The sequence below is a fragment of the Polypterus senegalus genome, chromosome 4 (genome assembly GCF_016835505.1).
Source record: "Polypterus senegalus isolate Bchr_013 chromosome 4, ASM1683550v1, whole genome shotgun sequence".
Classification (NCBI taxonomy): Eukaryota; Metazoa; Chordata; class Cladistia; order Polypteriformes; family Polypteridae; genus Polypterus; species Polypterus senegalus.
In genome coordinates, this window is record NC_053157.1 from 103,050,764 (window position 1) to 103,064,018 (window position 13,255).

A 13,255-nucleotide genomic window follows, 5' to 3' on the forward strand; every position below is an offset into this window, starting at 1 on the left:
CACTAAGTTCCAAAAGCATGCGGTCATCTTTGTTGGACAGCTTAGTAAAGTCCTGTAGTTTTTTGAATAAGGGATGCTTAATGACTGTAGAGCTTCCATATGTTTGGTTTAGTCTCTCCCAGACAAGGGTGAGGCCTGTGGATGGATTGTCTACATAGGCGTTTTTAAGTCTTTTGGCATATTCATATTGGAGCCCGAGCCATCTCACCACTAGATCTAGTTCTTCCATGGGTGAAATGTCTGTCACGGATTGCTGTCTTAAATGTGGCTCTCTAGCTCCTGCAGTTTTCTGGGCTGTCATCGAACCTCATAAGACCAGAGTTCTCAGCGGATCATGCATCTTGCAAAGTCCAATATTTCAGCTCTTTCAGATTTTATGCCCACAGGTATTCCTTGGACATTACTGTAGCTGATGGCATCTGGTGGATCATGCTTAGATACTAGTGGAGTAAATGGAGTTGCACATACATTCAGCTCAGGTTGCCCAAAACCTGGGTGACTTATGACATGACTCATTGAAGAAAACAGTCTCTGGAAGCATATGACAGTTCCTGGAAGGTTTAATGAAATTATGATTATGTGCATCTGGGAAAGGTCTTGGCAGTGTATGAGTAGGTGATTTGAGTTTTGGAGACTTGTGGGGATTCATAGCACTCACAATGGGGGGGTGGATTAGAGTGGTCCCTCCACTGGGTGGTATGGCATCTTCTGGCAGCTTATATGCTGGGGCATTGTATGTAAAGCCTTCAACAGTAGGCTTAAAGGCATTTTCAGTATATTGATCAAAAACAAACTGCAAAAGAGGCAGTCAGCCTGAGGGAATGGTTGACTGTGACGATGCGGGTTCATTTCATGCTCCCATCTTCTGCCTGGGAGCCCTTAAACCCGTCACCACTGGTAATATCACCGATGAGCTTAGCAGTGAGGCAACAATATAGCAAAGGGATGGTGCAAAAGTGCCAAGTGCTTTTATTTAAAAACAACAACAAAAACAAAGTGTTCAAAATAAAGTGCAGTGCCTTCAAAAATTCAAATAAATAATCCATAAAAGCAAGTGCTGAACGTGGAGGTTAAAAACCATTAAAAAAATCTTCTAAAAACAACGAGGTTAAAACACATTGCAGGAAAACAGCCTTTTAAAAAACAAGCTCGGTGAGTTCTGTACCTGTAGTTCCCCTGCTCCTCCCATCTAGGCTTCTCAACAGGGGAGTCGCCCTCTCAGCAGCTGAACCTTTTCTCTGCCCGACTGGTCTGTCGCCTTATCGATCCCTGGCTCTGGTAGGCTCCATGAACAGCTCTCATGCTGGGGACACCAACTCTCGACTCCCACTGCCTTCCGTGGCCTTAAGCGGAGAGTCATCCGCCTTTTGGTCACTCCCGTCCTTCATAAAAACAAACTCTGTGGGAGTGACCACAACTACTACTCCCCGGGTGTCGGCCAAACACCCAGGCTGCCTGCAAAGCTGCATGCAAGACTTCACTCGCTCACTCTCCCGCACTGGCTTTCTCTCTCTCCCCACTGCTTCCTGCTTTTTTCCTCCTGCAACCTCCGTTCTCTCTTTTTCCCTTTTCTAACCGACTTGTGCTTCTATTTATCAAGAGGGCATGGCAGTTGTGTCAAAGCAACGGCCCCAGGAACAATCAACAATCAAACAAGGATGTAGACAGTCTCTAACCTGTGCACTTAGGTGAGAAACGTCCACACTGCGAATCGCCCCGAGAACCGCTTCAGCCACAATGCCACGCCCCCTCGCTAAGCCACAAGCGCGGTGATTATTTATTTAAAAGTGGCCCTTTGATGGGAGCTGTGGACTCGCTACACCACATTGACTTCATCCTCTACATCTACAGCTTGTTCCAAATTACTCAATCTAGCCAAAGCTGCTGCCTCCTCTCGTTGCTTTTGGAGGACATATAACTGAGCCTCTGCCTCTGCTTGCATGCGGGCTGCTTCCTTTATAATACAGGCAGTCTGAATCTTAGCTGCCTCTGCATCAGCATGGTCTAAAACCAGGTGGCTGCTTAAGTCTGATCTCTGGAAGTTTGATCGTAGAAATCAAAATAATTTTCTACAGTGCCTAGACGAGACAGAATAGCAGGATGTGGTGTCATGCAATTGCCTTATCCTATTTTTTAACATTGACTTAACTTCAAGAAATGTGATGTGCTTTTGCTGATCAGGGAGAGTAATGCTATTTAACTACTATACAGCTTCTTCCATGTTAATATTTAACAGGAAGACAGAATACTTCTCAAAATGCCTGTTATAGTTCTCATAGGCATGTTTAAGTCTTGCAAACATTTCCTTTAACACTAGAATTACCAAAGCCTATGAAAAAACTCGCAAATCCGTCCCACCTTAAATCCCTTCATACCTCTCCGTCAGCGTCTTTTGTCTTGTAAATGTGCCAATCAAGACAAACAGCATGCAGCCTACTATTATATACCCCCACCATCACAGAACGGGCATAAAGTTCTTCCAGCTAATGTCTTGATTATCTGGGAGTCAGATACCTAGAGATGCTTGGGGAAATGATAGATCATTATTTGGAACACATGCATTTCATGTGTGTTCCGTTTCTACAACAATCTATGTAAACACATCATTAAAACAAAAACATTTTTTATATTTTAGTAATAAATGACAAAATGTAGACATAAACTGTATAATGTGTGAAGCCTGAAGTCCAAAGATCAAATAAACACTTTCACAAAAGATAGTAGGATGATACAACAACTTCTGTGGCACAGCAGTAAGAACTGCTGACTTGTAATCAACAGTTCCCAGGTTCGATCCTGACTGCCTCATATTTTTGCCATTTTGAGTAGTGAGCTGCTCTTATCTATAATAATAAAAGGCAAAGCCCTCACTCACTCACTCACTCACTCACTCACTCACTCACTCATCACTAATTCTCCAACTTACCATGTAGGTAGAAAGCTGAAATTTGGCAGGCTTATTCCTTACAGCTTACTTACAAAAGTTAAGCAGGTTTCATTTCAAAATTCTACGTGTAACGGTCATAATGGTCGATAACGTTCGACAACGTCCGCCATGTTGAACTTTCTTATTTATGGCCCCATCTTCACAAAATTTGTTAGGTGGCTTCCCTGCGCTAACCAAAACCGATGTACGTACTTATTTCGGTGGTAAGACGCCACTGTCGGCCGCCATATTGAATTTTCCAAACGTCACTAATTCTCCAACTTCCCTTGTAGGTAGAAGGCTGAAATTTGGCAGGCCTATTCCTTACAGCTTACTTACAAAAGTTAAGCAGGTTTTATTTTGAAATTCTACGCGTAACGGTCAACAACGTCCGCCATATTGAACTTTCTTATTCATGGCCCCATCTTCACAAAATTTGGTAGGCGGCTTCCCTGCGCTAACCGAAACCAATGTACATACTTATTTTGGTGGTATGATGCCACTGTCAGCCACCATATTAAACTTTACAACGTCTCTAATTCTCCAACTTCCCATGTAGGTAGAAGGCTGAAATTTGGTACTTATTTCGGTGGTATGATGCCACTGTTGGCCGCCATATTGAACTTTTAACGGAAACCGATGTCCGTACTTATTTCGTTAGTATGACACCACTGTCGGCCGCCATATTGAACTTTCCAACGTCACTAATTCTCCAACTTCCCGTGTAGGTAGAAGGCTGAAATTTGGCAGGCTCATTCCTTACAGCTTACTTACAACAGTTAAGCAGGTTTCATTTGAAATTCTACGCGTAACGGTCATAACGGTCAACAACGTCCGCCATGTTGAACTTTCTTATTTACGGCCCCATCTTCACGAAATTTGGTAGGTGGCTTCCCTGAGCTAACCGAAACCAATGCACATACTTATTTCGGTGGTATGACGCCACTGTCGGCCGACATATTGAACTTTTCAACAGTCTTTGTTACTTATGGGCCCATCTTCAAGAAATTTGGTACACAGGTTCCCAACGCTAACTGAATCCTACTTACGTACATATATACGTCCATAGCCTGCACCTCGGTCACCGCGTGAGGTGGCGTTGTGTCCCCCATCCCAACGCCTCCCACGTTGTTGGCTGGCTGCCTGCATATATAAGACTGTCCGTCGCTCCGGTCTCTACATTCCCTTCCTTGCTTCGCCACGGGATTCACATCTCCCTACTGATAACTACAGCCCTAATTTGTTTAATCCACGGCTTCTCCGCTGTTTTATTGTTTGTTTATTACAATTATAGTTATTGTATAGGTATTTTACACTTACTTTACATTGCTCAGGTACCCATTTCCTTTATCATTCCAACCCCCATTACCATGTCTATCTAGATGATCACTATCGATCAAAGAACTGTCACTTACCGAGTGGTTTCCATGCCCGGAGATAGCACCTACCTTTTCCATTCTCTTTGTTACATATTGCACGGCCATATCAGGCTCACTCTTGATATCCGGAGGAAGATTCTGTCTTATGTATTGAATGACTGGGACAGGTTCAAGGTGTGGACTGATGACGGTACAGGAGATAATTTTACTACACAGGAGCACTAGAAGAGTGAAATGCTTAAGCCCTTCACCTATGGTTCTGCATGTGAGTTGATGGCTGCCGCTGAATTGTTCGGTTGTCGCTTTCAAGTGTACCGAAATGGCCAAATAGTTTACACCTTTCGACAACCGCCAATGCCTCTTAAACATCTTAGATTCAAAGGGGACGATTTCAGTAGTGGACACTTTGATGTTTATGAATGTTTAAACTCTCAAAAACTGGGTGTGATTTTATCAATGAAACCGGTTGTGTGCTTACAACGCTTGACAGATGCCAAATGTCACTTCAACACAACAAATCCTGCAAATACTGTCGCAATTGAAACAAACCATGAAACTCAAACCGATTATGACAGCAGCAATCCAAGCTGTGACATTTGAGACAAGATTACTGTTCACATGGCCAACTGTAAGTTGCATGCTCAAGAGTAAGCTCAGCACACAGCTTGGTCATGTTACAACCGGAGGGCCGAACTGACAACATGGTATACAAAGAGATCCTTAACAAATAATTATTGGTATATTTTCCCTCAGTTTAAAAAGGTTTAATTTTCTTCTTAAAAATTTTAATGCAGTACTTTGCTGCTGCGAAGCGCGGGTATTTTGCTAGTTGTTAATATTATACAATAACAACATACATTTGATTTGCATCTGTAACAGCCGGTGTAAATTTGTAATGCTTGTAAAAGCATTTTTTTTTCACTTGTATTCTCTCAGTCACGATCACGATACATGCTGCATACTCACCACACACGCCCAAGGGAGGGTTTGACACTGTTAGTTTTTATTTAAAATTGGGAATAACTGCAGATGTGAGTGCTGTTTTGAGACAATGGAACTGGAAAATCTCTGATCTGGATGGATAAAAGCTGACACACAAATACTGGTGAATCTGCCTTTTTGGTATCTCATTGTAATTTATTTAGTTTTATTAAGTGTTCCTGCTCACACTAAATTAGTATGCACGATGTCAAAGCCGCACTTGCAAAAAACAAAGACATAGGTATAGAGAGAGTTGAGAGATAAAGCAGAGTAGAACTCTAATGATGATAAGGGTTCTACATCAGAGAAAGAATACACATTGCACTTTTGCCGTCACTGTACCTTGTATATAAAAGCCAGATCGAATGTTATTTCCCTTGATTTATTTACTTACTTCCTACAGTGTAAAGTCACAAGTAGACTGCAGAGCTTCCTGTGTTTGATCGACACGGGCATGTTAAAAAGATACATGTGTAATTCCACAAAAAGTGCATGCTGACACTTTAGTTCACAAGTAATGGTACAAGACTGCAGTCAGACTTCTATTTTGGGCACAAACACTGTCCAGATCTAAACACTAGCGTGGAGAGTTGGTCGTATACTGAAGAGCCTATTGCTGCAGGTGGAAGCTGCCGTTGCTGTACTTTGTATATAAAAGCCAGATCAAATGTTATTTACCTGTTTACTTTGAGTTTTTTACTTATCTTCCTACAGTGTAAAGTCACTAGTAGACTGCAGAGCTTCCTGTGTACATATACAAAGTACAGCGACGGCAAAAGTGTAACATGCATTCTTTCTCCGATGTAGAACCCTCATCATCATCTGAGTTCACCTCTGTTTTAGTGCGTCTTTATGTGAAAACAGCAGTGTCACATCGGAGGGAGCGTGAACGTGATTGGGTGAATAAAACTGAATAAAAAAAAAAGCTAACCTTTACAAGTACCATAAATTTACAGACTCAAATCAAATTTATGTTTTTACTCTAAAATAGTAAGAATAAGAGCAGCTCACTTCTCAAAACTGAGTCATCCAGGGTCGAACTTGCAACCTTTTGATTACCAGTCAGCAGCTCTTACAGTTGCACCACCAAAGCAATCGTATTAAAGATGTGTCAATGTCGCATCCTATTGCAGGTTCTTTTTCTGCAGTTATATTCTTGAATAAAATTGTACCTGTTTTGTTATACTTGCACCTTTTGTGAGAGCGTTTATTTCATATTTGGCCACCAGCCTTCACACATTATACGCTTCATGTCTACCTTTTGTCAATTATTACTATAATGCATGTTTTCCAAATAACAATATAGTATTTACTTTATAGAACTCTAAGCAACTGACACACAGGTAAACAGACTTGAAGCTGAGAAAATCTTATGCGGTGGGGGGATTTGATAGCAGGCTGCTTGCTGCTCGACACATTTACAAGACAAAAGACGCTGATGGAAAGGTGCGAAGGGATTTAAGGCGGGACAGATTTACGTTTTTTTTCATAGGCATTAGTAATTCTAGTGTTAATTGCTCAGGATTGTCACTGGCATCATCAGCAACGGCAATGCAATGAATAATTTTTCTCCATAATTGTAAAAGTCTGTTAGACATTTCTGTTCTTTGGCTTTCAAAACCTTCCCTGACCTTTAAAGATGACTTAACTGTGCGTTTAGGATGGGCAGACAGTTGACCCTCAGTTCCAATATCATCTTGAGGTGGGAGTAATTCACCTTTTGCTTCCTGGGATTCCAATTCTTGTGAATATGCTGACTCCTGCTGAGACATACTGCAGTGAAGAGTGCTGTGTGAGTTTCAGCTGGGTGGGGCTGAGCTGAGAGTGAGCATGCAGGAGTCACGGAAAGTTCAGCAAATCAGCGGGGCAGCAGCTTGACACAAAAGAAAGTTCCAGCTCCTTCGCTGCACAGTGAGTCAATAAACAATGAAATTTGTAAAGAGCCCTTTAACTGCGTGGAGCTTGAAAGTAAAATTCCTAAGTAAACTGAACAAAGACAACATTGGAAAAATAAACTGTAATCCCAATTTGAGTTGTCCTTAATTGGCTGCGTTTAAAGAATGCCACGTTTTAGGTATAACAAAGACAAGTACTTAAGGTACAGTCCTTTGCTAGTCACTCCAGAGTAACAAAGGTATGTGTATATATAACAGCCTTTTGATTAGCCCCAGACTCGTCATGATCACGCTTCAGAAATTCATTCTTTTACTGTTCTTTCCCCGAACGCCGTAATAGCAACGCTTCTCTCCTAAGACCCAGTCCATCCAGAGTGTGCATCACCATTTTGGTTGTAGTGAATGTGGACATATAGCTTTACTCACCAAGAATGCCAAGGCTGAGGATCAGCATACTTTAATGTAGGTTTCTGGCAAGAAGTTATACAAAGTATTAGGACATGAAAACCATTGATAACTTGAAGGTAAAAAAGACTCTAATTTCTTTAACCTAAAACATACTACGGCGGAAGGTAACGCTATGACTAAAGAAGTACAAGTAGCTAAGAGGGAGCTAGGGACATACTAATATGTATTAAACTAAAAAGCGGGAGTGTTGAGGAATGTATCAAACAGGCTTATAACTGTATTGACACAGGCTGCTGTAGCAGCACACATGCCTTCACGTCTACAATCCACTGTATATGTTGTAGGCTTCCTTCATGTTCTGAGGTTGAGTAAAACTAGTAAAGAAGGCATAGCATTTGGCTACAAATAACCCCTATTAGAAAAGTCCTATTGGTCTCAGCATTTAAATTATTGCTGAACACACATGATTTTAGCATAGCATACTCTAATCTGAACTATGGTTGAATTGCTTCATATTTTTCTTTTTAAACATACAGGTTTTTAATTAATTACTGTAATAGTTCTGACATTTCTTTACCAATCATTTCTGTCTTGTTTCTCTTCTCCGTGTCTATTGTTTGCATACAGTTTGACCATTTTCAGATTGTGGCTAACATAAGGCTGTTTAAAGTTATTCTTAAAATAATCTTGTACATATGTAAATATCTATGTTTTGCATTATATTTCTTTTTTGATATTTTAAAATTATGCTTGCACTGAAATTGTATTTCATTTTATACTTGTGATTATTATATGGCAGCTGGGCTTATTAGTGTTTTTTGGAATATTATAGTTTTGAGTTTAATCAGATAACACATTTACCTTTGTTTTTAATAAAAAAGGCAAACATAATTTAGTTAATTTAACATCTTCTCTGCCATTTCTATAAAATACACAGAAAGAATTTAGTTTTATTTGTTGAAGTAATAATAATAATACTAATAGAACAGACTGTCTTTCCTTCAAAGAATTATAATTAATACAGCAGCTGAAAATATTTTTTATATAAACGTATTAATTATATTCATTCACTCACAACCTAAGGCTTAAATGCTTTCTGAATCTGACATATCTTTTGATCATTTAACAGAAATAATAAGAGAACACCATCTTCACATCTCAAAAAGTGAAAAAGTGCAGACATAAAAAAACAAAGTGTTAATTATTTTTAATAATGTACACAGGGAAGGGAAAAATAATGGAAACTTAAAATAAAAAAAAACTGAACACAAACAAAATTCTGATGTCTCTCTTGATATTTCTTAACAGACTGTGGAGTTGTCTATTAAAGTTTACGTCACATTATGTGACTTTTTTATGGGGTATGTCAGATTTGCCAACCGCAGTTGCTGATCTTGTTGTTGTACTGTATCAAATTAAATTTACCGCCTGAGTGCCAATCTTCCTCTGCAGATATGCTCACCATTTTCTGACATCCAGTAGCATGCTGCCTGAAGGAACCGTACAAAGGAATAACAATTGAAGTGGGTTAAGCAGCAGTTGTAGCCCTTTATTACTTTTTTTTCAATTCTGTTATGGTATGTAAAACATTGGGACATCAGACAGACAAGGTTCTCTTCTGTTTGTGATGTCCACAGACCCCATTCTGCCCGATGCAGCTGGTATTATACAAAGGGTTAATAGTTGTGGCAAGTTCATCCACAGTCTCTGGTTAGAGTAAGTGATTGAATATGTGACATCGGGGGAAAGGCTTCATGGGGACATGCCGTCAAACTGCCTCTAACTCAGTAAAATTATGTAAATAAAAGGTATGGCCTTAAATTGCTGGAAAAGTTATGTTATACAACATAAGCTTGTGTGGGATGACATATCCACATAACCCTCTCTGAAGAACCACGCTAAAGTTCTCACCTCTCAACTCTTGTCTGTCTCTTTAAAGTCTGACTTTTCTTTTTCACACCACTGGCTCTCACTCTCCTGAGAAGATTTCTTGAAGTATATATACATTCCTTTTGCTACACTAGTACCACTCATGCCCAAAATGTCCTTACAGCAGAACTATACTTGATACAGTTTTAATCTGATTAACATAAGGACTCCCTTTAGTTTTCACAGAGATTGCTACTTTAGTAAATGGCAGTCAGATGTAATAACTAACAGCCTCATTACATTTGCGCATAATGATTTGAATTTATTTAAAGGATTTCTCAAACTTGTGACACTTTAGACTTTTCTGCTTATTGCATATATTAAATAAAATAATGGTAAAAGTCAAACATCTGAACAAAAAGAAGTATGTACAGCTTCTTACCTTGTTGAACAAAGGAGCCATACACAAACCACATGGAATTATAGAGCGTTGTGGATGTAACAGATCCCATTTGCAGACGAGGGGGGTTAAACCAGTTCAACAGATAGACTAGTAAGCCAACCAGCAGGACTGTACCAGCTATGCAGGCCCAAAGAGATAGATCAAATGGTGCTAGGCAGGCAAACATGTCCATTGTCCTTTCAGCTTTTTTTAACAGCACTCCAACTGAATAGTCCATATAACGACTAGTGAAGTCAACCACATTTTCTCGGTCTGGGGTAATGGTTAAAGCTGAAATTCCCACATCAGCTCTCTATTGATAACAGAAAAAGACAAAGTTTAATAAAAAAAAATACAGCACATGAATATGTGAAACAATATTTTATGCACAGTACAGATGAAAATTAAAAGCTAATTGAGTTTACCAAAATTTTCTTCATAATAAACATTATAATTGTTTCTATTTTTATAAAATATATTTTAAGGCAGATAGGACATAAGCCCTTAAAATATTTTAAGACTGGAGTTATTGTTTATGTTACTTATGTTGTGTTTATTCAGTGTGTTTTCATATTTCACACACTTAAGTCCATAAGTATACTATCTCTATTCAAATATCTCTAAAACACATGAATGCATTGTGTAATTTAGTGTTCTAAAGTACAGACAAATAAAGGTATTACTGTATACATTTTAAGCAGGGGGTATCTAGACATTCTTTTCACATTAAATAATATATATTGTCACCCAAAATTTTGCTTTCACATTTAATTGCATTTGGAGTGCATGGATACTGATGTATTTACTGGAATGGCTAAAGTATTTCTTATAGTATACTGTAAAAAAGAAGAACAATACTGGAATGTGTTCTAATAATTGTTTGCAGCTAATAATTAGACATGCCTAGGTGTGAGAGGTGTTTTTGGGCACAGACTTCCCAACAAACATTATCTGAAAGGAGAAGTGAGAGAGAAGATGGGAACAGGAACTGTGTTTTAAATGATTTTGGAGGATTCAAAGTGCAGGATTTACCCCACCTAACAGAAAATAACCTTTAAGCCCCTGTGGCAGCTATACCTAGTATATGTTTGTTTCCTTTATTACTTTGAGTGCTCCCTTTGATCAACCAATCCTAGTGAGAGATTTGAGCAATAAAAGTACCCCTCTTGATAAAGGTCTTTGCATTTTTCCAGGGGTGGACACAATCATTTCCTAAAATGCAGGTAAAATTATTATATATATACAATATATCAATATACAACTATCAGAGAGGATACCTGTTCAGGAAGTCTTTGCTTTAACTCCTTCATTTTATATTTTTTTAAAAGAACAACTAAAAAAAAAACTAAATAAAAGATGAATAAGTTTATATATGGGTGGCACGGTGGCGCAGTTGTAGTGCTGTTGCCTCACAGTTAGGAGACCCAGGTTTGCTTCCTGGGTCCTCCCTGCATGGAGTTTGCATGTTCTCCCCGTGTCTGCGTGGGTTTCCTCCCACAGGCCAAAGACATGCCAGTTCCGTTTGATTGCCGATTCTAAATTGGCCCTAGTGTGTGCTTGGTGTTTGTGTGTGTCCTACGGTGGGTTGGCACCCTTCCCAGGATTGGTTCGTGCCCTGGGATTGGCTCCAGCAGACCCCCATGACCCTGTGTTCGGATTCAGCAGGTTGGAAAATGGATGGATAACTTTATATATCTTTATATATTTAAACTCCAATGTCAGTCTGTCTGTATGTCTGTCCACTATTCACAAGAAAACTATTTAACGGATTTAGATCAGGTTTTTTTCTAGAATTTACTTGAACATACCTGTTGATTTTGCTAGTTGTCTTGTCATAATAAGAATCATAATTCGCTTGCACAAGTGATATATTTGTGCTATTCCGAGACAGTGGCTGTGGGCCGAGGGGAGGGGGAAGTGTGATGTCAGGAGTGGGGAGTTAGTCTACCTCTTTGTTTTGGATCATAACTTGCCTCTATTTAGCTAGCAATATCTTTTTGTTTATTGATTTTTAAAGTTTGCCCTCTTTCACTACTACACAGGCAGAGCCACAGGTAATGGCTAGTTATTTATAAATGCTTCCATTCTAATATTGGATACAAAGTATGAATAAACATACATTTGAAATCAAATTTACTATTAATAATATTTTGAAACAATACTCGACCAAAAAAAATAATATTTCTTATACGTTACTTAACGGGCAGCACGGTGGCACAGTGGGTAGCGCTGCTGCCTCGCAGTTAGGAGACCTGGGTTTGCTTCTGTTCTCTCACATGTTCTCCCTGTGTCTGCGTCGGTTTCCTCAAGGTGTTCTGGTTTCTTCCCACAGTCCAAAGGCATGCAGGTTAGGTGCATTGGTGATTCTAAATTGTCCCTAGTGTGTGCTTGGTGTGTGTGTGCCCTGTGGTTGGTAGGCACCCTGCCTGGGGTTTGTTTCCTGCCTTTCGCCCTGTGTTAGCTGGAATTGGCTCCAGCAGACCCCCATGACCCTGTAGTTTGGATATAGCGGGTTGGATAATGGATGGATGGATGGATGGATGTTACTTAACCCAGTTTGTAGTGATAGCAAAGAAAAAAAAGAAAATGTTTATGATATAATTGAATGTAATGGCAACACATGTTACAAAATGGCAAATAAAGTGAAAATGTCCATGGAAAAAAGAAAACAATTTTCACATAACTCATGTTGCATAACCCACATGTCTGTTTTCTAGTCATATGCTCAAAAAGGGCAAAACACATTCATTTTTTGGTAAAATATTATTAATACGTACTTCTGAAAAATGAGCATACAACATAAACAAGAAAGGCACATTCACATAATGCTGTGCTTTAGACTTGAAGAACTGCCTGTCCTGCTCATTTAATTACTCAAGAGTTGTTTTCTTCAATTAGAGTTAAGGTGAAAAACATATATACCTATTCTCTCATTTTGTCATTGCTAGGTTTGGTCAACAAGTAACCAGGTCAACTATTTTCACAAAAAAGTGGATTTATGCAACACGTATAACTTTATTTGTAATGGTGGGAATGAATGCAAAATACTTTTACTAATGCTAACCGACATTACAAATACTGAGTGATGCCCTATGGTTTAGCCAATGCACCAGTTTTTCAAATCTTTGTTACTGACATCTTTAACGACTTTTTTTTTAGCATATAATGATGCATCGTTATATTCTCAAAGAATTTCAAAATACATAAAGAATATTTCAAGGAAGCCTTATAACATCTAAAGTCAATCATCTGTAAAAATGTGAATTTCACAAAGTTAAAGTAATTTTTTGAGATATGAAATCATTTACAAAGTGAAAAGTGCCAGAGAATGTAAAACAGGTACAAAGATTTGTAG

General features: G+C 39.0%; 1 protein-coding gene across 2 annotated transcripts in view; it reads right to left on the minus strand.

The window, feature by feature from the left end:
* Positions 1-13,255, minus strand: part of grid2 (glutamate receptor, ionotropic, delta 2) — a 2,157,968-nt gene that overhangs the window by 190,338 nt on the left and 1,954,375 nt on the right. For both annotated transcript variants that reach the window (XM_039751125.1, XM_039751126.1), the window contains one exon: positions 9,901-10,213. In XM_039751125.1, the coding sequence (XP_039607059.1) occupies positions 9,901-10,213 (313 nt within the window). The remainder of the gene's footprint in view (positions 1-9,900; positions 10,214-13,255) is intronic.